A 25,776-nucleotide genomic window follows, 5' to 3' on the forward strand; every position below is an offset into this window, starting at 1 on the left:
ATTTTATTGCCATAGCAATTATACGGACAACCCAGGCCATTTGGCGTCATTAATAGGCTCCGTCATTGGCACCCGCACCACCGCCTCCGTGCCGTCCCTGCTACAATGGCGTATCGGTGCTGCCTACGCGCGGAATGGTTAGGAGGTCTGCAGAGAAGCGAGATACGCTCATCCGACTATATCGAAGAACCAGGGCACCGTTCAGCTTTTCGCTGCTGGCGTGAGCCCAGTGCGCACAAACTTTCCTGCTCTGCGGCTGTGTCCATACCACACTGTAGTGCTAAAATAGACGGTGTACTTCCAGCTACAAACACTGTCAGCTACGCCTGGTAGCTGCCACGGCTGCGGTTGAATTGCGCAGCAACACTTGCCTTTCAAGGCGATAGCGTTAAGGAGCCCGTGTCACAGAACATGTCCCGCGACGGCGTCCAGCGTCTGGCGTCATACGTCGCTTCGGCAAACATATTCTTTAGCTACACATACCCTGGCGACATGTAACGCAATGAATTTACTGAACTAATTCAATTTCTCAAGCTGCAATGCGTGGAAAGATCGTAAAACACGACTTGCGCGCAACCTACAGACATGATGGCTCTCGGATTGTAATCTGAATTTACGAGAAAACATAATTCTGTTACGCGAAAACTCGAACAAACCCCTTTTGCATCGTATCCGCAATTCACAGACCGGGGACCGCGCCCGCCATTTGTGCACGCCGGCGCATAAATATCTCAAAGTCCACGGAGCAGCGCGATCGCTTCGTTCAAAGACTTCCAGATGTCACTCGCCTCCTCAGCATCGCAGCCCCTGCAAGAGGCCGCGCTTCGACCATAAATGCTGCCTTCGTGCATAGCGTTCACCGCGAGCATATACCGGTAAACATTACGGTTACATACGCTACACTTGCCGGGAAGCGTGAAGAACAGTCAGGGATGTTTGAATGTCATTGCGTTCAACTCTTAAAGGCGAAGCTTAAGTGTCCTCCAAGTTTTGTGCTGTTGTTGTCGCGCCAAGGTATCGACCCCGCGTATTGCTGAACATCATATTATGAGCTTCAGTGCAATACCAAACTTGACTGTAGCTTTCAATGCTTCTCCCTTCGCACGAAACTGCTCACTACTTTTTATTCTCAATCAGTACAAACTCAGCATATGTGTATCACAAGATGAAAAAATTGCATTATTGTTTTAGAAGTTCTTAGAACACCGTTCTTTCAGCTTATTTGCATGTCAAAAATGGAGTACCATGGTAAGAATATTCGTATCATGCGCCGCATTTCATTTTGTCTTAACTTAAACAAAACTAAATGATCATGGCCTAACCACACCCAAGCAGCAGTTATTGCAGTACTGAAGGTTACAGTTACTTTACCAACATAGGAGTTTTATCCAACTCGCTTTTTCTTAGGGATTTCACTACTTGGCTTTGTAATGTTTCTTCAGTAATTGCTTGTCCAGTAATGTACAGAAAAGAGAGCTATCACTTGTTGATATATTTCAGATGTTAACTATCCACGCTAAACCTTTCTTGGAGTCTGAAGTTATTAAGTGGTTTGAAAAACATTCGCTTAATATTTCATTATTGAGTAATTTTTCGCCACCGGCTAAACTTTCTTCCCTAATGTACGGGTTTGCTAATAGCACCAAAATATCCAAGGCAAATGTTTAATTGCAGACTTTCCGAGGAAAGCCAGTTACTTACGTTTGTGTAACAAGTATTCCGTTCCTGCAAATGTACCTCACGCATGGCTCACTCAAGCTGGTATCTTCTCCATCCTTCAACAGCCTGCCATCGCTTGTGAGACACATGTCTGCATATTGAACTCTGGGTTATGTTCAGCTCGTGATCTCAATCAGCCAGTGATTTACAACACAGCGAAGAAAAAAATGCCTAAGTATTTTGGTGTCCCCTTATGACGCCCGGCATTTATCTCTGGCAAACGTTTTTGAAAGCAATATTTCACAAGGGTGCACTTTTCAAATACCATGAAATGAAATTTCAACACAATATTTTAACTTCACAAATTTCAATGTTCAACATTTTTCACGGGAAGGAGTGAATTTTTTTCGCTTGTAGCTGTATCAATATTTTTTCACCTGAAATTATTTTTTTTCTAGTTATCGCCTCTGAAAGGTGCCGCAATTCTGCCTCGGGTAAGTGACTTGAAGTAGTATTACTCGGTGCGAAGAATCACACTGTTCAGTAAAATAATGAGAAAATCTTCCCCTTTTGTTTTATTCAGTCATAATGACTAATATGTTGCAGAGGCAGAATCAAAGAGGACAAACTGTGAAACCATGTTCCTTTAGAAGAAATTCTCATGCCAGTACCAGTTTGGAGCATTCTATCCTCAGACAGTGTTCTTATGAACTACATCCGCGTTTTATTTGATAAATCACCAAAAAATTGCCACACGCTTCACGACAAAGCTAACTGTTCATCAAACAATCTGAGGATGCCATGAAATCTACATGTGTCCATTTTAACCTAGTTTACACTTCATGCTTACATTTTAAAAGTGAACGTGACAGGATATGAGATCATTTTGACAGCCATTACGGTTTCCACAACTGTTATCTCTGAAAATTGATTGCTTTATTGCGAGGACTCACATGTTTTCATGTTGCAAGTAGTATTGCAGCAAAATGGCAAACGTTGCGACCCTTTCGAGCTTAGAGAGCAACCTTGCGGAGTATCTCCACACCTAAAACGAACCAGAACGTTTTGAATCGTTTCATTTATGCAGGTCAAATATTCCACAGTGCAGTCTTCTACGATATCAAGGGAAAGTTCTCTTCATTCTAAAGTGTCTATACACCACACATAAACCTTAATGCGCAAAGCACCGCCAAGCGCCTTCCGTTGTCACGGAACTGACAGCACTGACAGTAGCTTTCACTTACATCTTGAAGCAGCCACTGAGCTCCTGGACCATCTTTGCAGACTCACGTGCTACCCCGTTATCTCTGGAATTCCCACGTGCCAAAGACCTACATCAACAACTGCTCACACTCCGAAGCCTGTGGTATTAAGAGTGTTCCTCTGCAGTAGCAGCCTTCTGATTGCGCCGTAGCGGGTAATGTACTCGCTGACTGCTCTGCTTGTTCAGCACACAACCCTACAGATATATTTGTGATGCTTCTCTCTACGAATCATGGACAAGCTCTGGTGCCGTGTCCTGCATGGTGCACGCAGCATGCGATCTGGACTGATTCGGAAATGCAGTACGGAAATCCCCTCAAACACGATTATGTGTGCGAGTGTCGCATGCCATGTGGCCTTAAAAGAAGCTTTAACTCGCCCCCAACTTTGGAACCGCCTATTCAAATGCACGTAAAACACAGAAACGCTTTTTCTGAGACAACCGCTGGGCAGATTTTAATGAAATTGGCGGCATTTGAGAGAATATGTTATATTGTAGCGACTGTTGGAAGCGGAATTCTGATTTATGGTTTCAATTTTTTACAAGAACTTTCAGATATTTCTGTGTTTAAAAAAATGAAATTCCGAACTTTACAAATTTGTCCATCTGCATCAAAAACAGATATCGCCGTTCTGTCAATTGCATTCATCAGAAAAGCCAAAGTCGGCAAATTTGACATATTAATTTATTTCTTACGTGAATCTGTTACAATGTTTTCAAAAGTATCGCGAAAGTACTGTTCACACATTAGTAATGTGTTTGACAACCATGTATAATACACCAAATTTGACCGTTTTAGATGTGCTAATAACGCAATTTACAGAACTTCGATATTGGTTTTTATTGCTGAGTTACAGTTCACTCTAAAAAAAGTTGGCACCTTTGGGCTGTATTTTGTCCCCAAACAATGATCGTCATCTGTCTTGCACGCATTTCTTTTCTTTAACGCTGAGAGGCCGGTACTACCTAGTCACGAACGGCTTGCGCGTTATCAGCTTGACACATCATTCTCGACCAGAAAGTAGCGAGCACAGAGTTTTTCAACATAGGAAACGCAAGTAAGGCAGATGGCGCTTATTGTTTGAGGACAAAATAAGCCCAAAAGGTTGTAAACTTTTTTTAGAGTGTTGTAAACTTCACAGTTTCGTTTTCTAACAAGTGCGATTTTTCACAATTATGATTAAAATTTTAGCAGGGTAAACAAAAATTACGTCTCCAAAAGTATCTAGATTCCAGCTTTTACTTTTAAATTTAGCTTTTCCTTTTAAACTGAAAGGAAGATTTTCCTTTCTGTTTGATGTTTTTACCAGTGCTTGTGTAAACCATTTTAATACCCCCCCTGCATGGGCCCTAGCTTGGGCCTGCAGTATATTGTAAATAAATAAAAATAAATAAATAAATAAATGCAACAAACCTGGTCAAATTTGGCGTAGTTTCTGATAAAAACGATTTCTCCTTTCTCACATATTTAGATAAGAGCCCCCGAGCTAAAGCTTCCTCTTAACAGGCGCGACAAGGCATGGCTACGCCATAGTCCTCTAAACACGGCAAAAAAGTGTTTCCGAGTTAAAAACCAAACTGATAAGGTCACCACATATGCCCAACGTGCAAAGTAAGGGAAGGCATAGCCAACCTAATCTGCGCCTGCAGGCTGTATGCGCTATTTATTTATTTATTTATTTCACGTACTTTCAAGGCCCGAAGGCGTTACAGAAAGGAGTGGATCGAAAACAAAAGTAATGCGGAAAAAATACAAACAAAAAGTATTAACAAAAGATATTAACAAAAGGCGTTCTGAACAGCAGTCTTGAAGTTGGTAGAGTCAGTGATGAGTGCGATTCAGCAGGAAGGCGATTCCAGCCCGAGCTTGTCCTAGGGATGAATGAGTCACTGTACCGGCTTGTACGGCACAATGGCACCCTGACTTTAAGGCTGTGGTCAGTGCGGGCCGAAATATAAGACGGAGGGACAAGAATGGTTTTTTTTTTAATGGGGTTCAAATGAAAAACTTTGTGAAAAAGGGAGAGACGGGAACATTTGCGGAGTGACGAAAGATCAGGTAGGTTAAGAGTTCGTTTCATTGAAGAGATACTTGCAAAGCGAGAATAATTAGATAAGACAAAGCGTGCACCGCGGTTTTGAATACTTTCTAGAGTAGAAACTAATGAAGACTGAGTCGGATCCCAAATGGCTGAAGCATACTCCGATTACTACAAAGCACGACCTGAATGCCCGCCCTCGAAATTCACCAACTGTCATCCCATGAACCAAGACACTTCCTTGGCCCATGGACTATATCTCTGCCTTTGCACCTTGCGCAACGAATGCACTTTTCTGTTTTCTAGAGAATGAGACACCTTAGTTTAGTGTAAAATGTTCTGTTTTGCGTATTGTACGCATCTTTCTTGTGAACTGTGCACATCATTTCATTTTTCATCCTACTCATATCGAGCAGCATGCCATGTATGCTGCCAGGCAAACAACTCCAGGATCCATAAACTCTCTCTCCCCTAACTAAATGGTAGGAAGAAAAACCTGGATATGACGCGTTAATTTGGAATAAACAACTAAATTATAGGTGCACATCAATTGAAGATGTGCAATTAGTGATTGTGAGTATCTCTGCTAAGATACGTTTCAGTTATATTTACAAACGCAGTATTTCTTGAGTTATTGATAACCACGCCGTGATATGGACTCTAGAAGCGCTACTGGGTCCTAACTTTCTTTGGCATAGGATCCTGACGCAGAATTTGGATCCTGACGCAATTCTGGAAGACGTTTTTATTGCTGAGCGCTTTAGGGTGCTTGTCCTTCGTATTAACTTGAAATAAGCAATACGGTGATTTCCCGCTTATAATGCTCACAACGAAAAAAAGAAATGGTCTCAGTCAAGTTACCTGCCATACTTTGTGCTTTTCCAGGCATCATTTTTGCCTTTCAGAAGTTGCAATATACAAGACTGATATTATTGTCAATCTTCTGTACTAAATAACGAATTTGAAATATTATTACGTTGAGACGTGCCAGGCGCTATCAACATGTCTATGCTTTAGGAGGGCTTCTGGGATTCTTTTGAACTCGGGTAGGCAAGATACTGCAGCTGAAGCTTTTGGTAATACTACAACTTCTTTGTAGTCGAATTTTGGTTTGAAGAGCATGTGTCCCTAACGAAAATATAAAACGAAAATTAAACGTTCATTGACAAATAAAAATGTTTATGCTCATGTATCGCCATCTATCCAGGTCCCTTCTTCCCAATTTTTGTACGAAATGTTGGATATGGTTGAAAGATCGAAAAGAAGCTCAAGAAGCTCATTGAAAGCACCGGTACAAACAATCTTTTCCAGTCTACCCACTTGTTACAATGGCGCCGGTTTAAGCATTAACGTACTTCGTTACCACCACAACGTTGGTGTCAGCATAACAAGTCCATCGTTCACAACTATTTGCTACGTCCCAGCTCGAAGGAAATTTTTGTCCCTGGTAGATGCAATTCCCTGCAAAAAAATATGTAGAGTGTTTACATGCGTATATGATACAGATACAACACTACCAATTAATAATATTCGCGTATATCCTGTTTTATAGCTTATGTAAAGTAGATGCTTGAAAGCAATGTCTTAACTCTTGAGCAGGACATTGATTATGCTCGTTACGCTTGGTCTTTAATAACGCAGAACATAATCGACATCAAATTGTGGCCGTATTATACGGAATAAAATTTTCTTAAATGATCATGTTGAAATCGGTTGGCGCAGGACCGGGGTAATTGAAGATCGCAGGGAAAGAGATGCCTTCATCCTGAAGCCCAGACGTCAGAAAACAAGCAAAATGTATATTAGAACTTCTTTATATACCATGGAGTAGTGGACACCATACTAGGCAAGATCAGCAGAACTTTTCAACAGTCTCCGTTTTATCCAAGTAGTTTTATCGCACTAAACGCATTATAATTATAACTAGTATACAAAATATTCAGTCACACTTCTTTATATCGATCAGCGAAATAAACGAATGGGCTGTAATTTTTAACAACACTTATTTACCTATATTACCTTGCTAACTAACGTGAAGGTTAAACATGGCCTAAAAAGCGAGGAAGGTTTATGCTTGCAATTATGCCATGTACTATCGCAGAACAGCACGTTTGAATTCGACCTTTTCTCTTATAAGTGAATACTGATATCCGCCAGGTGCCACTGAGTATAGTCTTCTGCTAGAATCGTCTACGACTTGCGTTTTCGCAAACGAACGCAGACTTCCAGGCAATAGCGCTTACCTCCAAACGCAGTGACGCCATCAACAGGGACAATTTTCACGTTTGAGAACGTCAAGGCTTCACTCGAGGACAGTAAGAAAAACACAATGATGAGCGTTCTATCTGCTAGCATGGCACAAGGTTATTTCTATCTGAAAGAAATTATGAAATAGCTCGTTACTGCGGCGGATAAAACGTAAATCTATTGCGTTGTTGCAGAGAAGTGCTCAGTGACAGCAGAACTGCATTTTTACTCGCTTGCTTGCAATATGCAGTGCGAAAGAACTTTTGAGTACCTTATAGTTAAACATAAAATTATCTGTAAGTTCATCGAAGAAATTTGCAGTCAATGATGCTCCGTGTTCACAGACAAGGCGCATTCGACAAACAAGCTCACTGTTTGCTGTTGATACATAGTAGAGTTGCAATGGGACACACACGTAGAAGAAAACAAAATAGAGGGCGAACATTACATTGGTTTATTCCCTGGCCGAATTGTGACCATATATAGATGCACTCAGAGGTCGACCGGCAATCACAGAAACGAGAAAAACTGGTATGTATAACAGAATATATAACTGGTGTATTTATCACCTGTACAACCAGTGCGCCTTTCCAGAATGATAAAATGTTTAATTGCCTGGTTTATAGAGCTATATATAACTATGAAACCAGCCAGTTTAACTGTATAGCTCGCCCCACGCATAGTGGCATCTCACATTAAAAAAGCTTGGGCTCTTTTCATATTCTTATGCGGGAATGAACCGCGCACGGGACCGCGTGTAGCTCTCGATACATGGAGAGACCTCTCAGAAGAGTAAGCAAGAATAATGACGGTATGTATCGTTCGAAAACACAATTTTTAGCCACCCAACTTAGAAGCGTTAGAGCAGACGCTTCGTATTCCACCTACCCGTATACGAAGGCACAACTCAGCGGGGATATAGAAAGAACGCTAGTCGAACAACTGTAATAATACTCCTTAAAAACTGTTCAATATGTAGGTGTGGCGGAACGGGAGGAGCACACTGCAACATATGTATGAAGTACGGGCCCATAGTACCATTCAAACCGATAGACAGCTCAGTTACTGGAGCAATGGCCGAAACAGAAAGGCCATTCATAAGCTTTGTCGTCTGTGAAATAGTTGGCTCCAAAGGTCTCCAAGCTAGCTGGTCATTTCACTTTCACATACAGTGACTGGGACATCATAAGGAATGCCATGTGGCTCAGGTTTAATTTCGAAAGTTCCTAGGTGCTTTAGATACAGTCTGTCGTAGCAGACGAGCTTTTGCAAGTACCGTTTGGCAGCCGAATAGAGCGGAGTGCAGTAGTTACAGGCTGGGCATGAGGATTAGAGAACATCTTTCAGAGAACATCAAGTATTTTTATACCTCCTCGGCTGGTAGCACGTTTTTAAAATGGCAGGCACGTCGTGTCTTGAGACTCAACACATTGTAATGCTGAATAAAAGTTTCATTTTCTATGCATAGTGGCTGAGAGACGCATTTGTCACTGACATCTGCAGGGCATTATTTGTCGTATAATGTAATTCTCCCTTGATGGCTTATGGAAGGTTCGTGTGTACAAATTCCCAGAGTTGGTAAGATCTGCATTATGTTTTTCTCACCTAACTTTTGGCAGCCCTACTTGACCTTGTCTTGGTGAATAAGCAACAAAAAAGCCTCAAGGCATTCACAAGAGAGCCGTGAAATAATACTATGCACATCCAATGGCACGCACAAAAAATGTGACACTCATTTTTACAAGATACGGACACATTATTTTTACAAATTCTCGAGATTTGCTGGATATGCCAGCTTTTTTTTAACTGTGGCCAATATCGTTATGGCATTTTGTAGTGTCTTTCCAACTCATTCCTGGTGAAGAGTATTTCCTCATTTCGCTGCACGACATTTCAATTTAGCGGGACGTCACTAAAGTTCACACTTCTGCCTATCACGGTTTACCGGACTTCCTTGCCGCAAAGTCTGGCCCAAATTAACCCTTACGACAAATATCACTCAACTGCTTTACCAAATCACGTTTTCTCCGATCCTTACAGGCCTTTAAAGTCTGCTTCTTGCACTGATAGAACATTTCGAAAAATGATTGCGGTTGAAATTTTAGCTCCATATGCTGAAAAGCTGTGTCGTGCTCTATTTTGCACGACGATCTTTTTCAACATTCAGGGCTGGTCTATACATCAGGGTTGCTCTCTGCGCTCACTGTCAAGCATGATATTCATACTGGCGTTCACCCTTGACAATCTCTAGCATCTTTGTCGGATTTGAGGTTCCAAGAGTTTTTTGTATTCTGCGGTTCTCAAGCTTGGCTGCACCAGAATGCTCATAATTTGTCGTGTTGCCCTGTCGACAACTCTGACCTTTGATACTGACAGCGCTAATTGCATTTGCGCTTTTTCCACATCCCAGGTCCTAGTACCGCCAACGAGCAATGTATTAGCGCCTTTCTCAAAGAATTTATCGATCGTTTTCAATCTTCGACCGCCGAAGCTTTCTTACACCTCTTCGTCCTCTGGGACGGTACTCTGTACTCTCTAAAGAGTCATCTCGAAGACTCTGATGATCTACTTGCTATTCCTTAGCTGAACCATACTGAAAAAAGGAGAATGACTTACCTATGGTTAGACATGTTGGTATGACTCATACCGATGACCGAGTAAGCCGCCGCTTCTTTTGACTTTGCCTTGAAGTTTCTCTACGACGATACACTACTGTTTGTGAACTAAATCAATACCGCATGCTTCCCGCTGGTTTCTAGCAGCCATGTGACGTGCCAGCCGAGACATTTCGTCGTGTCTGTTTTGCCCTCCTCGGTCGGCGTCTACATTTAGCATAGGCATCTGCACACGTGCTCTTCTGACCACTTGCCCCACTCATGTGGCGGACTTCCCTGCGCGACGTTATCTTGATGCCTGGTGCTCCACGTGAAATTCTCACGGGCCCTAAGACGTCCCAGTTTTGTCAATGATTGTTGAAGGCATTTTGCGTGCTTACTATGACTAGCATAGAATTACCCCCTACCACGATCCACAAACGAGCAGTCTAACCAAGAGTTTGACCCAAACGCTTGCACGCGGGCTCTCGAAATACATTTCAGTCAACTTCCTTGAGATGGGACCTCGCTTTATCTCAAGATAACTGCGCGTGCAGGTTTTCCCGTCTCTGCGTTGCCCGCGGCTTCCCGTTCTACCTTCTGTTTGGCCAAAACCACTGCTGCAGGTAAACATTTTGCCTCCGGCCATTACGACCCCAATCAGCAAATACATCCATGATGTCCCTGCCATCACTGACTACACTCGAGAACTTTCGAGTGTCTGCACGTCGGTGTCTCACGAGAAACAGAGCGCCACTACCACCTCTGTTGTCTTTACGGGCATACTTAACAGGTGTTCATCGTCCTGTTTTGGCCGACATTCCGTCACGTTCTTCTTGTGAGAAACCCATTTTGTGTTAAACAGGCCCATATAGTTTGTTCTGCCAAGCAATTAATTTTACCAACCAGGCCATTCCGACCCGACCCACTATGTCCACTGCTCGGACTACCAGTCAAATGATTGGCTGTTGGACCATTTGAGGCATCATGCTGCGTCGTTAAGCGCAATAAGGGTGGGAAGAAACGATGCGGATAACCGTCTATCCAGTCCACCTCATCTTATTGCGCTCAACGACACAGCAGCAAAACCTACCAAGCCGTCAGGCACGAGAACTTCAGCTCCCTGCACTCTACAAATATTTACCAGCAGCACAACGGCTTTCCCCTATCAGGTCTCGTTTTCACTAGGCAGATTGACTGTCACAAGAAAAACGACGAGAGATTTTTGTGTTCGCGGAGCCAACTGATTTTCATCTTAACACTTAATGCATCTGCGCTTACAAATGCACTGTAAACGTTATATTTGTGTCACTGACACGTAACATTATTAATAACGAGCAGGCTATCTATTGAGTCGCACAAGACCAGCACACTGTCTCCTTATAAGCCATCACGCAGTATGGCTCTTTCCCTGGCGACTTGGAAGATATTTCTTTTAGGGCACCTTCGCTGTCTTGCTCACTGTGAGCGCTCTGTCAGTGAAGATGATCAGGCTTCTAGCATTCGTCTTTCATGACGCCACACCATCATTATTTGTCCAAAAGGTTAGCGTGTCATCGTTCATTTCTAAAGAGGCACTAAAGTAGAATATTAAATGGAGCGATATTGAAAGATAAGGCTTCTGTAACAACTAATTTGTCAATCGTAGGGAAAAGAAATCCTTTTTTTAACCGCTGAAATCTTTTTTTTAACCTGTTGCAGACTACGCTACATCTCCTATGTTGCCAGCACTGGCCGATACAGAGAGAGCCTGATAGAGAGAGCTCAAGTGGAGACGCCGACTCGCTCGTTTTGTAGTGGGTGGTTGAAATTTAGGGGAAGCAGCAGAACCTTCGGTGGCAATTTTCTGTGCAACAAAGCGTCATCTTCACACAAAAAAACAACGATACATTTCTATACAAATAGTCTGTGATTAAACTTGACATATTATTTTCCTTTGTAGCCCTTTTAATGACGCTCTCCCTCATTGATTAGAATTCTGATAGTATGCTGTCTTTCTTGCAATTAATACTACACAAAAGCTCTTGAAGTGTGGCCAAATGACCTGAACACTGCTGTCACCAGCTCTGGCACCCGATAGAGCGACCAGATACACAAATAGAGCCACAAACTAACATTTTAAAGCCTAAAGTTAAATGATAACGAACGTGAGCTCATAAGTCAGAACACATGAAGCACACAGAGGCCTAACCTTACAAGCAACACAACCTCTAAACATAAGTATTTGGACAAACAGGCTAGCCTAAATTCTATGGCCGTCAATTGAGGAGATGGTGTTGCTTGCCTATTGCAGCGTAATGCAGGGGAGGCTGACCTTTAATTTGCGTCGATGTTTGCCTCCGTGCTCCTCGGGAAGGCTGGTAAATGAGACGCCTTACATGAGCCGCTGGAAAAGGACGGATGCCGTGGAATACAAGCCGGTCGTCGTCACGCTTGTCAAGATTTATACAGGCGGGGGATGGCTGCGCATTGCTAAAACACAGTACCTGGGTATCGGGTCGTGAAGGTCAAATCGATGAACTGCCGGTAAGGCTCTCCGCGGCCAAGCGTTAATACAGCTGTCCACTGAGATTCCGGTAACACGACTGGACAAGCATTTTCACCACATTGAGAACCCAACGATCTCCGCTCTGTCGCCTGCATCCTTTTGTTGATCTTTGCCTTCGCTCTCCCCTTTTCTCTAGCTGCACATAACTTCTCTTCTCAGCCAACGACTTTTCACGTTGCGTTTCCACGGTCTTTTCTTCCATCGCTTGTGTTGTCACTCGTGACGACTATCTGGAAGTATTTTGCCACAGAGGACCGAAAAGATAAGAACAGGAAAGCGCGCACTGCAGTGAATAGCTGCATGGAAAAATTTAATTCAAGCGGAAATAATTAGGACAAACGGTGTCTTTGGTATATTATCGGTGTGGAGTTGCAATATATGCTCTCAACTCTGGTCGATGGCTTGGTTAGACATTTTGGCGCCTGCTAAATGTTTAAATTTCTAAATGTCCTGATTCGTATGAACAATTATGCAGTAGCCGCTTGGTGTTCCGGCTGTAGTTCAGTTATTTCTAACATTGCTGCCAGACGATATGGCCCATAGACAATAGTGTTTCTAGCATTAAAGTAAATATCATTTCTTTGTACAGTGTTCACGGCATAGGTTCGCGAGATCCTCGCATACGTAGAAAAAGAAGTATTCGAGGAGGACTTCTTAGGCAATTCGGTGCTTGGTAGTTTGGTGCTTCAATCTCTTCTTTCTGCACCTTTTGACGAAACGTTTTTCGTGCAACATCAATTGTACCTAGAAAAAGTATTGTTCTTGAAGAATGACTTAGTCCTACCACACTTATTTCAAGCAAAAATACTTTTGCAGCGAGAAACCATTATGACATTGCAGGTTTGTTGCTTGCATAGCCCCACAGAATTGTAGCTGAGAGGCTGTATTTCTGGCCCATGTCCGCCAAACGTTTTTCCGCTAGAACTGTTCGTAAGAAAAAATTTAACCTAATTCCGATGTTGAAAATATCATTAGCGGAGGCAGCTAGCCAATGGCAAAGAACACTTACGTAAAGATAGCTTTGTGAATTCGGTTCTTGATGTATTGTCATATCTCTTTCTGTCGTGGTATACACAAATTTTGTGAAAGTACTCGTTGTGATTACGGGTCCTAATATTGCTAACTATTATATATGCTATTTCGCTTTATAAGAAGGAAAGGTTGAGCGAATGCTGTGCTTTGGGCGAATTGTCATCTTCCTGACAGTTATCAAGAAGTTGCGACTTGACGCCTTTGGCGGCTTCGTTTTGTTACGAACATGTCTTCATGCAGTATTTTACAACATAAGTTATTGCCTGTGTGGACATTGTTCCAATGAAAGAGTCAAGATTTCTCAAAACCGAACTTTAAGCATTGTTCTATATGCAACTCCAAACTTTTTGATGCCGTCAAGCACGGGGGCCTGATGCAGCTGACCTACAAGTTAGTTGGGCTTCTCATATATGTTAATATAAGGGGCTTTGAACTTCTTGCTGCTGTAGTTGCGCTTCTTTGATGGCTATAAATTGCAGGGAGAAAACATGCCTTGATTCCACACGAGAAGCAATCACTTACTTGATGCACTGAAAGCTTATCATACTGCACACAGGCTCATTATGCTAACAGAAATAATCTGGTAGAAATAATTCTAATTGTAATGAACTTTAAATCATAAGTCAGGATAGATTTCTCTTTTACGGAAAAACTTACAATTCTTATTTATTATTTTACATCACACCGAAAGAGTAAATTACGGAAGGGAGGATTGACACTAAAGCAACACTATCACAAACACAAATAAAACTACATAAAACAATCCATTTTTTTATTATTTACAGGAGATTTCCCTTCTATATGAGGGTTATAGGCACTCATTCTTCAAACGTAGTGAACCAAAGGCAGACTATTTATTGCTGAATGAATCATTACGTTACAATCATCAAGTATTATTATTCGTAATCAGATGCATATGAAGACTTCAAAAGCAGCTGTCATCACGCAACCACTGAAATAATTTGAATAAATATCTAAGCGCTTAAAAGAAAACAACATACTCCCTTGTCGCTTATGCATTTGATATTGGTTGGAGCCCACAAAGGGGAAAATGTGAGGATATTACAGTTGAAAGAGTTAAACTCTTGAATGCCACATATATTGCCTAAGAGACAAAGAAACATCACAAAGTTATCTTTTAGCTTGTTTGGGAGAAACGCAACGTTTCTTGGATGGCCGTGGTACAAAGCTGGATTTGCTGTTAGGACGGGCGGGTATATTTCGCAGCAGCTTGCACTTGACGTTCAAACAGCCGCGTTAACGTTGCTCGCTTAATGGGAAGAGAGGCTGTCCATTTGCAGCGTGGTGGACGATCCTCATGTTTCCCATCTATGGTTATCATTACACACTGAACAGCACATTTGGTATTTTGTTTAATAACCTTATAAAGTCCAAGCTGGACGCATTCAACACTAGAACCTTCCCATAAAAGGAAACAACCTAAGACATTAGCTCCTAACAAGGCACGTCTAAAAACGTGCTGTTTGGCTGAACACCTTAAGCACAATCACCGTCTCGCTATTCATCTATGATTTCAGCGGCAGAGACTCTGAAAAAAAAAACGAACTTTCACTGAAAGAGTTGATCTCCTCCCAGGTGAGACCTTTTTATGAGATACAATTATTATGTTTGCTTCTGTTCCATGAACATGTAGATATAGTTAAAAACCATGAAGCATCAAGTTTATTCAGTATAATTTATTTTGTATTTGTACACTCTTTATAACATAAAGGGTCGTCTTGACTAACACTTCAAACCTGCCTATGAATAATCGACATATGCTACTGGATGTTTTTGGGCTGTGGCAATGCCCGGGATCTGCGTGGCGCTCCTTTACCTCGCCTTTAGCTTCCCTGCAGGATACAGGCCTGAATGAGTCTGGTAACAACTTTTGTGTTATGCGTTGTGGGCGAGTGTTACGAGTTGGCGTGGGTATGCTTTGTTTTCCATCCACTTCCTTTCTGATCCTTCCCCATGTCACCTGGAGTAGCATTCGAAGATTATAGTTGGCCTAACCTCCCCATACATACGTTTTTCTGTCTCTCTCTCTCTTAAATGGTCCCTTTCTAAGCTCGCAATCTTCCGTCTGCTCCGCCTCTGTAGTGCAAGTTATCAGTATTAGATCAAATAATTTCGTGAAGTCAGCGATAGATAAAACGAATAAAGGGGTCGGACGACATTATCTCGAGAAACATTTATCATACTTCCTCAGACGACGCAGCCTACACCTTCTATTGCTTTCGTTTGTGTTAGGCGTTTACTATTCCACGTGGCGTGGTTCCACAAATGTTCGCAAACGTAGAGAAAATGCACAAACATGCTCAGAAAATGCAAATCACACTCTATAGTTAGAGGGGAGTGCTTGGATGATCCCTCGTGCGTATGAATTTTGATGCGAAAGCATCAAATGGCCCATTGAGCGAAACAGCTTGCATCTGTAGAAGCGAAACTGCACCTCAATTCCAATTGGCTGCGAGGCCACGTCACGTGCGCGCCTCGACGGAGCCGCGTGGTTGAAAGAAAGGTGTTGCTTGAGGGGAGAGGGCATGGCCACGACGCCACGTCACACTCGCTTTCGGAAGCCTGCATTACTCGCGCAAGCTCTCGCCTGCGTTCTAACTTCGCCTCGGTATTTGCTATAAAGAACTTAAGGTACAAAAAAAACAGAATAAATTCGAAAAGAAAAACATTGGTAATAGTGACTATGAAGTCCTACGACCCAACGCTAAGAAGCCGAGTTTCTTGCCAACTGTGCTAAACCAGCGCCTCCTAGTTGGCAGCCCTGTGCACTCTGCTTTATGACATCATGGTAATTAAACCGAAATTTCTGTTTCCAAGCCCGGCGTGACGAAACTAATAACACCAAAATCACCGCGGCTTACTCGGGAGCGTACCCGTTAGTTTCTATGGTAGTCGAGAAAGGCAGCATGACGTCACGGATCGAAGTGCACCGACCTTGTGCTGCTTAGGAAGCGTTGGTCAAGCATGTTCATAATTACAAGGACCGCTCAGCGGCGATCATTTGGACATTAATGCTTTTGCAAACGCAACTTATGAGTGGTTAGGTGTCCTCAGATTTTTTGTCTGTTAGTTGAATCCTCTCCGGGAACAGTACTTTAGTAGGACACGGTCAGAAAAATCTAGAAATGATGATAGCTTTCACTTTGCCAATGTTAATTTTCACTTTTGCTTCAAGCAATCTATCAAGCGCCTGTGACAGACGCGAATTGCGTTCATTTCGCGTCCACGGTATATTATGATGTCATCAACGCAGAGGTTACAAAAGTTTTCTGCGAAGCCATCTGCACATCGTCTGTCATTCTTTAGAATCATGGTTTAGAATGAAGGTCAAGCATTAGAATGCAAGCCCACCAAAAGGTCTTACAAAAGCCGCAAAATGTTCGTATTCTCTTGAACAGGCATCTTCCAACAGCTCCTGCAATGCTCGATGCTTCGATAGTATGAACCACAGCCTGTTGAGCTCAGTATGTCATCGATGCGTGTCATTGGGTATTGAAATAAATTTCACGATTATTGAAGTCGTAGTCCGGTAATATTCAATTTTTTTGTGTTCTTTCTTCTTTGGCGCCACAGTAAATGGTAAAAAAACGCATGCTGATGGCTCTTGCTTTCCCAAATCAAATAAGCGCTTTGATTAATGTTTTCACCAGTGTTCATACGGCATGCTATACTGTCTGCTTTACCTATTTAGTATCTCAAAGATTGAATGATACCATTATCTCAGATGCCGATGCAGGGTAGACACTTTATCACAAGTTAAACTAACATTTAAACACTGCAACAGTTTACGTTAATGGGGGCCCTTTAAATTATTGTGAATTCTTCATTCGCTACTTAGTTACAGAGCTCTGAACTTCTCACTTCACATCGATCCTAAAACATTGCTTATTGACAGGTTCCTTTCCCTTGTATGAACAGTATATGCCGTCGTGGTGATGATGATTAGTAATGATTTTTGACGGCATACTTTTTCTAACTCTGGGTGGCGACAAATGGTCACCTAGCCTCAGTGAGCTGCTCACGCTCTTTCCTACTCAAGCACTCTCCTAATTGTTTTATCTTGTAAACTTATCTGTTCCTGTACCAATTTCGTCCCCAACTTTTCCCTATTTCGTTCTGCCTTGAATGTTCCAAACGTTCCTTGCTAGAGCACTACCTGTCGGCGACAATTCTAGCTATTGGGACAATACTTTTTTCGGTTTCAAAAAACACATAAATTTCTAAGTGCTCACATTAACGGCGCATATTTTCACTGCTTCTTCTTTTCAAATTGTCAAATTATTGTTTTTTTTTGTCACTTTATATAATCTTCTGATTCATGCTGTGCACCACAATATTATTTTTAATATACCTTCTTTTTTTCTATAAGTAAATTAGTTGTGGCGTCATACATTTAATTGTTTTGAAAGAAAACAACAGTTCATGTCCCCAGAACTCCTGTGCGATACTCTAAGCAACATTATAATTGTGAAAAACGTTAGAGAATTATCACTGCACCCAATACGAGTTCCCGCGAAAGCAACGAACCATTCAATATCAAAATTTAAGATAATCCCTATGCACGCTGTCGCTAGTAGTATCTGGACGAACTTTGCTTACAGGTATCATGACATTCATTTATTCTTAGAGAATATGAGTTGCATGGCTGCTATTTCATTGCTGATATTTTGATTACTGTCCCAGCAACATATTACGGAACAAGCATATGGCAAAATGACGTGATGTTTACATTGGTGAAGAAGATCAGAACCATATTTGGGACTTCGCAAACCACAATAGAAACGTCTGTGACGGAGCAAAACGTAAATAAAAGCTCGTGTTTGTCCTCACAGGAAAGACGACAAGTACATCCTACACGCTACTAATCAAAATGTCCAAACTCAATAAATTCTGGAGTTTTACGTGCCAAAACCATGACCTGATAACGAGGCCCGCAGTATTGGGGCACTCCAGAATAATTCTGACCAGATAAATGTGCATCCAAATCACCGACACCAGCGATTTTGCATTGCGCCCCCATCGAAATGCGGCTGGGAATCGAACCGCGACCTCGTGATTAGCAGCGCAACGCCATAACCGCTAAGACACCGTGGTGGTTTCAAAGTCTCCTAACAGAATGTTGTTATTGGAATTGTTGGGAAAGAGATTGCAGGTATCGACAAACGCGCAGTATTGTGATTCTAACCTTGCCGAAACTTGGTCTAAAGGTGGTTTTTGATCGCTCAATTACAAATTTAATATCCGCTATGCCCTTCTCTGCATCAGCGAATGTCAACTCGGAGTCAGAAGTGCTTGCTGGTAGGCAAGCCTGCACATAGCCTGTGTTAGGGACAGCAGTATGTATTCTTAACCATGTAAGGCCGAAACACAGTTCTACATTAAACAAAAATTGGAACAGTTGGTTCACATTTATACTTTGCCATTAACAGCACATTTCCACTACAGTGAAATCGTACTTGAGTTAAAACATAACTTCGCATAGCCTGCATTTCATTGGCTTAAGCACAGCATTTAAAAATGATGTCATGTGGGGCGAGAACCTGCAATACTGTTGCGGCGCCACTTACTACATCTGCGTTAAATGTGTGACCAGGTCATAAAAAAAAGAAAGAAAAGAAAGCTAGAAGTGGAGTTTATAGTATGAAACGATGCTTTTATATTAATGCATCTTTGCGATGTGCAAATTATGAACTGACAGACTAACCACATCGCATCTTACAGCAGCCTGTAAAACAGCCAGTTTAGCAGAGATGATGCCATTTCTGAACCTGTGTGGGTACAGCTACGTGGACTCCTTGTACCCTTTTGTAAGTTAAGGCCTAAATGTCACGAGTTCACAAAAGGCAAGGAAACTTTATCAAAGACAAATTTTCGTGCAGTTGTCTGTGTGATAGTACCGCATTTTTACACGTACATTTGTCTAGTTGATTTAACGGCACAAGTACGTTCTACCACAGGGTTTTTTGACAAGTCAGAGCAAGCTTCCTTATTGCGCAAATGTTATATACTGATTGAACGTTTTATTGGGGACATGTAAACAGGCTTTGATGAGCGCAGTTTGATAGCCAAGTCATTAGGTTATATCAGGAGTGGAAGAGGTTATCGCAGTACACGGTGTCCAGTTGTAAGCAAACCTGTTCTTTAAGAAATACTCGTAGATGTACGCCAGTCCGAGACCCTCATACATCAAAAACAGGGAAGCTGTATGAAAGAGTTATCACATTGTTTTATTAAACTGAGCAATTCTTGGGAACTTTATAAATTTACCAGGAAAGGATGCTCCGCATTTGTACGTATCGATTTAAAGCGAAATCATTGAATGTGTGTGAGTCGCGAGCTTGGACGCGAGCATGTGTTCTTTTTTTTTTTTCTTGCCTTGTTTAGTCGTGTGGAGAATAGGATTTTGCAATATCTAAACTTTGTGCCTGGGTTAAAAAGAGAACCTGTTTAGTAGTTACCACTAGTAAGTTCAGAGGATAAAGCTGCACGTAGCCTCAACTTCAGAAACTCATTTTCAATATGTTTGACTTATCAAGGACACAAATTAAAAAAGCATTCGTAACCTTCTACTCATGAACTCATGGTATTCAAACATACCGTAGATTTTGTCGACCATCTCACACTCTAGAGACCATTAACGTCGATTTGGGTCAACGTGAAACGCTTACGTTAGGATTATTTGTCTCAGTGATTCTTATATCACCTGCATAATCTTTGTTTTTTGAATACAAAACTGCGAAATAACTTTTCTGGCGACGTGAAGAGATTTACCTTTCTTAAAAAATACAGTTTAATAAAGTCTGCTCTGAGACGTGCCTTCGAATACAATAACTATTGCAATTTATTTGAAATTACCATTTTGCAGAAAGCAAGCTTACTTTTTCTAGTGCTGCGAATAGTTCTTATATTAAATTTCTTTCCATCAGCCCTTTTACAAGCGGTTTTTCGTGCGTGTAAAATACATCGATGCGACTTATTAAAACCAGCGCAAGAGAACAAAGCAAGCGAACAAGAAAAGTGGGTAGGCAAACTGCTTTGTTTGACTTCCCTGTGTAGATGTAACAGAAAGGCCTTTCTAGAATACGAAATCTATTTCGACTCACGACCACTCGACTAAGAATAAATTATCCAAGCAGGGATCATATTGAGATGTACAGTCGAACAAGCTGCATCTCGAGCTACATGCAAACACCCATTGTTCGAGGTGTTTTTCTCCTGCATGGCAGGTTTGATTTATTATTACTTTCTTGTTTTCCGGCTATTCTCGTTAAAGATTGAAACTGTTTCGTTGTATCCATTCTATGCGGGAATTTCAGGACAAAGGGCTAAGAAGAAGTGTCAATGTCGGTTCAAGGACGAGCCACTGAAAGCGGCAGCTAGATTTAGCGTTGCGATGAAGCTTCTCGGAAGGTGTCCAACAACAGGTGCGGGGGTATCGTGTTAGCGCTACGCAGCAAGCGAGGCGACTGACACTGTGCAGCAGAAACACCTCCCTGGCAGCTACCAGGCGCTTCAAGAAGATTATTTAAAAAATAAAAATAACATTGACAAACTGCCTTTATTTTTGTACGTAAATATTGACAAATTCATCTTGAACCAAGTTGCCCTGCGAATGTTGTTGTTCCAGTTATATCAAAAGCACTTATTGTGAACAATATATGTTTGAAAGCTGTACTTGCCATGGCTATCTTATAAATGTTCCTTGGACAAAGCACCAAGATAGATAAATATAGAAGTTCTTAATTTCATTACTTAACATCTTCAAGTAAAGCTAGGTATACCTGTATATAAATAATAATTACACTACTAAACACATATTTTTATTCTAATGATAGGAAAGCGAGAACATCACAAAGCTTTCTTACGTCCTTTAATATGCCTACCATGCCACCTTAACATAGTTACCGCCCATTATTCTTTATACTTACTAGTTGGTAAGCGTAATCCCTCTGATCACCTTGCACGCTTGGCGCTGCGCCTTCAAGAACGCTACTTTGCAGCGTCCTACGTGAGTGCCCGTCATCACGCGGCCGCAGAATGCATTTGCTGCATTTTTCGTACGACTCTAGACTGCGATGCTGAGCACTTCGACGACTGTTTCGCCAATATTCTATGTTTCCTGTCACAGTAGCCTTCTAGTGAGAATAATGCGACGAACTCGGCTTGGATCGGAGGGGTGTTTAACACTCCTCCCCCTTCTATTCCTATAAGAGCCTTGAAGGAATGCGAGGATCATCATCCGTCCCGAACAAATCTTTTTGAGGAGAAAGGATAAGGAAAATTGCCTTGGTACAGCCAAAACAAAAAAATCGCTGTTTCACCTGAAAGGCGAAGCATCGATTGCGGTAGCAAATTAACGGAGAGCTATACAAAGTCAGGATAGTAGTTTTGTCGGCCGTATAAACTCCTAAACATAGGCACACTAACTAAACAAACAAGCATGACGTCACGCGCGCACAAGGAAACATGAACACATCTGACTTGATGACCGCGGAAACTCGCTGTTAAAACGCTGCCGTGAGGGAACGCGGCAGCAGCTGCGAGCGAAATGACATTCGTGTTGTCTATCGCTTCAACTAAAAGTGAGCGCGAAGAACACACAGCACGCACAAAGCTGCCAGCAGTCGACGCAAACCCAGACTCTGCCCTCAATGCAGGTCGCTCTCAAGATACGTGTATGGTGGGTGACCACACGAAGCCGGCCCATGCACAGTTGCAGCTGGAGTAGAACGCCGTCGCCCTCTCTCTCTCTCCTTCCCCTAGTGCCTCGCAGCGTTAGGTGCCTCATGCACGACAGGAGACGGCGCGCTTCCTGCCCGCTTTCGGCTGTTCCGCGCGGCCGAGATTGAGCCGCGATCGCCGGTCCCCTCGCACGCGTTCACTCGCACATACGACGTACGACACGCGGCGACTGTGTTATCGCCTCTGGACTTTATACGGAACCTCACGGCGACGGCGACGGCGCAAATACGCTTGGAGTGTCCCTATATCATTTCTATCGCAATAAAAACAAATTCTTGTGTCCGGCTGAAGCAAAACAAACGGACACAAAAGTGACTGTCATGTCGGAGTTCGCTTTTCTGAAGTAAACTGCGACATGACAGTCCTGTCCTCTTCGGTGTATACTTTCTTATTGTATGTCACGGAGGTAATACGATTTCTAGGCTTTGATGATGTTTGAGGTTTAATGGCGCAAGAGCCAGGTATGGCCAAAGAGCGCCAGATTTCTAGGCTTTGACGACAGATTCCAGTGAAAGGATTGTCTGGACTATATTTGGCTTTTCTTAGGTTATTCTAAGCAAATATCAGAACTTTGAGGGCAAAATATAAACCATAGCTTACTCTTCTGTTTTTTCCTTTCTTCCTTTATAGGCTTCCACGAAGGAGAATTCATTTTCAAAACATTTCATTGATTGAGTGGAACCCCTATGGAACAAAGGTCCTTAAGTGTCGACTCTTTCTTCAGTAGAGCTTCTTACCACTGTCATACAATATAACACCAATTTCGTTCACGTATACTTCACTAAGTGGGACATCCTTACCTTACTGAGCATATACGTTCCACTATATAAGGCACTATATAAGTGGAACATACCGGCAAATATGTTCCATGTACTTCGTAGAAACTATGTGGAGCGATATTAAGATTGCACAGCTGTGCTATGATGTAAGGTCAGCGTGCTGATGACGTTAAATGAACGCAGAGATTTCAGTGACAAGAATTGAGATAAAACTCACATTTGCCCGACTTCCACCTCCTTGGAGTGCCCGTGCGGCGCGCCGATCTTGTTCTGCTTAACTTAATTGACAGTGATGAGGTTTCCGGCAAGCAGCGATGGCACACGAAAAGACGACGAGGCGTCGCGCTCCATGCTCGAGCTGCTCATGGTTACTTTTAAGGTTCAATGCCAATAATGAAAGAAGGCATTGCCGACATCCTGATGCAACATTTGTCGTAACCTGTTCAAACCGTTTTCTCAACCAGGATGGTGAAGTTATGAAAGTGAAGATTTCGTTCCCGTTTCTTCCAGACGTTTCTGTTGGTGTAATTGTAGTTTAGCCTGTCCGTGCTCCCCTTTTGTCTTCCCTTCGTGCCCACACGGTCGCTACTTAGGGGGTAGGTCGTACCCGGTTATTATCGATAAAGAATTTTCAACAACAACAACCCCCGATTATGGCTCGCCTCAGTGCCCGTTTTCTCTGCGAGTAGACCGGGCCGATGCCGGAAGCTATATAACTAATTGTGGTGATTTGGCGGATCGACTCTGGCACTAATGCAAGATACGGAACCTGACAAGGACACTGATTTGGTTTGTTACACAGGCTGGTTTTGGCCGCAGTAAACCAATGAATGGCTGAACCGATCGTAATATCGCGATAGCATTAGTATGACGCGCAACACCGGAAAGCGAGCCGACGTATTCAACTATGTATGGGTACGCACAGCTTGTGGCAGATGAACGATGCAAATTTTAATCGAACTACCCACAGCTCTCGGTCGCGCAAATTTTCAGCAGTGGAAGAGGCCAAGAAGGCAGCCACAGCACCGAAAGAATATTATGAACTCTTTCCTTGAGTGTCTCTGAGCGACGTCCTTGTCCGTGAAATTTTAACTTACACTGCCCGAGTTACCCGCCCCTTCCCGTTTCCTCCCAAGATGGTCACCACGAAGAGGGGACGTCGTACCCGTTTATTATAGATGAAACATTTTTTATAATAACAGTAGCTCAGTTGTACCAGGCGTATACAATGTACATAGCTTCTGTGTCTTTTTTTTTTTTGGAGCGTCGCATCGGTGTCTGACCGCAGCAGGAGGTCTCTTAACACAGCTGTTGCGCGGAGAAGGAAAACACGACGTACAGCGCTGACATCCACGTCGAGGAGCTTGGAAAAAAAGCACTTGTGTAGCAGGGCTGTTTTTTGCGTAGGCGATGTTTTTAGATTGTTATTTCTGTCAAAGTATTAGGTATTTTTCAATTAACTAATTTTTTCAGATCAACTACAACCAGGTTTCCTCTGGGGAAAAGATTTATCTTCGAGTCTGCCCGTTGTTTAACGAAAATTATTCCACAGAGATGCGCATTAACAGGGAAAAATTGAAAAAAGAAATAATCACAGATGGCTTGATGCCCCACTGAGGAGCGAGGCTGACAAAAATGGATAAAAATTTAATTCAAACGCATACACAATCTACACAAACTAAAAATCAAAATAATGCGCATATCTACTATGGGTACAATGAAGCAAGTTTGAAAAAAAAAAGCTGAAAATTCCTCGCATTAACTAAGGCTCCCTTTTTCAAAGTCTGGAGATGGCCATGGTCCAAGAAGAGTCCCTAAAGATAAGACAACAGTTCCCATCGTTATAAGTTTAACACAGCATTCTCGCCTCTGCTGGGGATATCACAGACAAAAGAGCTGTGCACGTTGCAGAAATAAATGTTACCGATTACAATTACTTTGTAAAAGTGCATTTGAATACGTTGACCCATTTCTGCCACACAAGATCAATGGAGCAAATACCGGTGACCAATTGCTGCCCCACGAATATAATGGATTAAAAAGTTATCTATTACTTTCACGTCACTTCCCTTCCAACTTTTACTAACACTGCACAAATTATGCAAATAGAAAGCGCTGTCCTGGCTCTTTCAGTGTGTCTTCGGTGAAGCTCTCTCACATTTTTTTTTTTACGTTCACACACACAGCGTTTCATAATTTTCGTTGGTCAACTTCCCTCGTTTTAAAGCGGGTATCTTAATTTGGGTCTTAAGCCCGTTTTCGTTGGGGTCAGACTTTAATCGCCGACAGAGACGCGCCTATCCAAAGGGAGCGTGCTCTCGCACAACCGTATTGCGTCACTCGTTCTTCGCCAAGCGCCAACTTGGGACACACGTGCTTTCGTGCACCTCTACGGCTACTTTGGACGCACGTGCTCTCGTGCACCTCTAGGGCAACTTGGGACGCACGTGCCCTCGTGCACCTCTACGGAAACAGGGAATACATGTTCTCTCGTGCACCTCTACGGCCACTCAGCACGCACGTGCTCTCGTGCTCCTCTACGGCTACGTACGTGCTCTCGTGCACCTCTACGGAAACTTGGGACGCACGTGCTCTCGTGCACCTCTAGGGCAACTTGGGACGCACGTACCCTCGTGCACCTCTACGGAAACAGGGAATACATGTTCTCTCGTGCACCTCTACGGCCACTCAGCACGCACGTGCTCTCGTGCTCCTCTACGGCTACGTACGTGCTCTCGTGCACCTCTACGGAAACTTGGGACGCACGTGCTCTCGTGCACCTCTAGGGCAACTTGGGACGCACGTGCCCTCGTGCACCTCTACGGAAACAGGGAATACATGTGCTCTCGTG

At 42.7% G+C, this 25,776-nt stretch overlaps 1 protein-coding gene across 2 annotated transcripts in view; it reads right to left on the minus strand.

The window, feature by feature from the left end:
- The window catches only part of LOC126539186 (uncharacterized), a 41,641-nt gene that overhangs the window by 477 nt on the left and 15,388 nt on the right, over positions 1-25,776 (minus strand). The window contains exons 6-7 of one of the 2 annotated variants that reach the window (XM_055075232.2): positions 2,613-2,704; positions 1,702-1,810 (exon numbers count right to left, since the gene is read on the minus strand). In XM_055075232.2, the coding sequence (XP_054931207.1) occupies positions 1,702-1,810; positions 2,613-2,704 (201 nt within the window). The remainder of the gene's footprint in view (positions 1-1,701; positions 1,811-2,612; positions 2,705-25,776) is intronic. The other variant, XR_011891233.1, reaches the window with a different exon arrangement.

This window comes from Dermacentor andersoni, chromosome 11 (assembly GCF_023375885.2).
Source record: "Dermacentor andersoni chromosome 11, qqDerAnde1_hic_scaffold, whole genome shotgun sequence".
NCBI lineage: Eukaryota > Metazoa > Arthropoda > Arachnida > Ixodida > Ixodidae > Dermacentor > Dermacentor andersoni.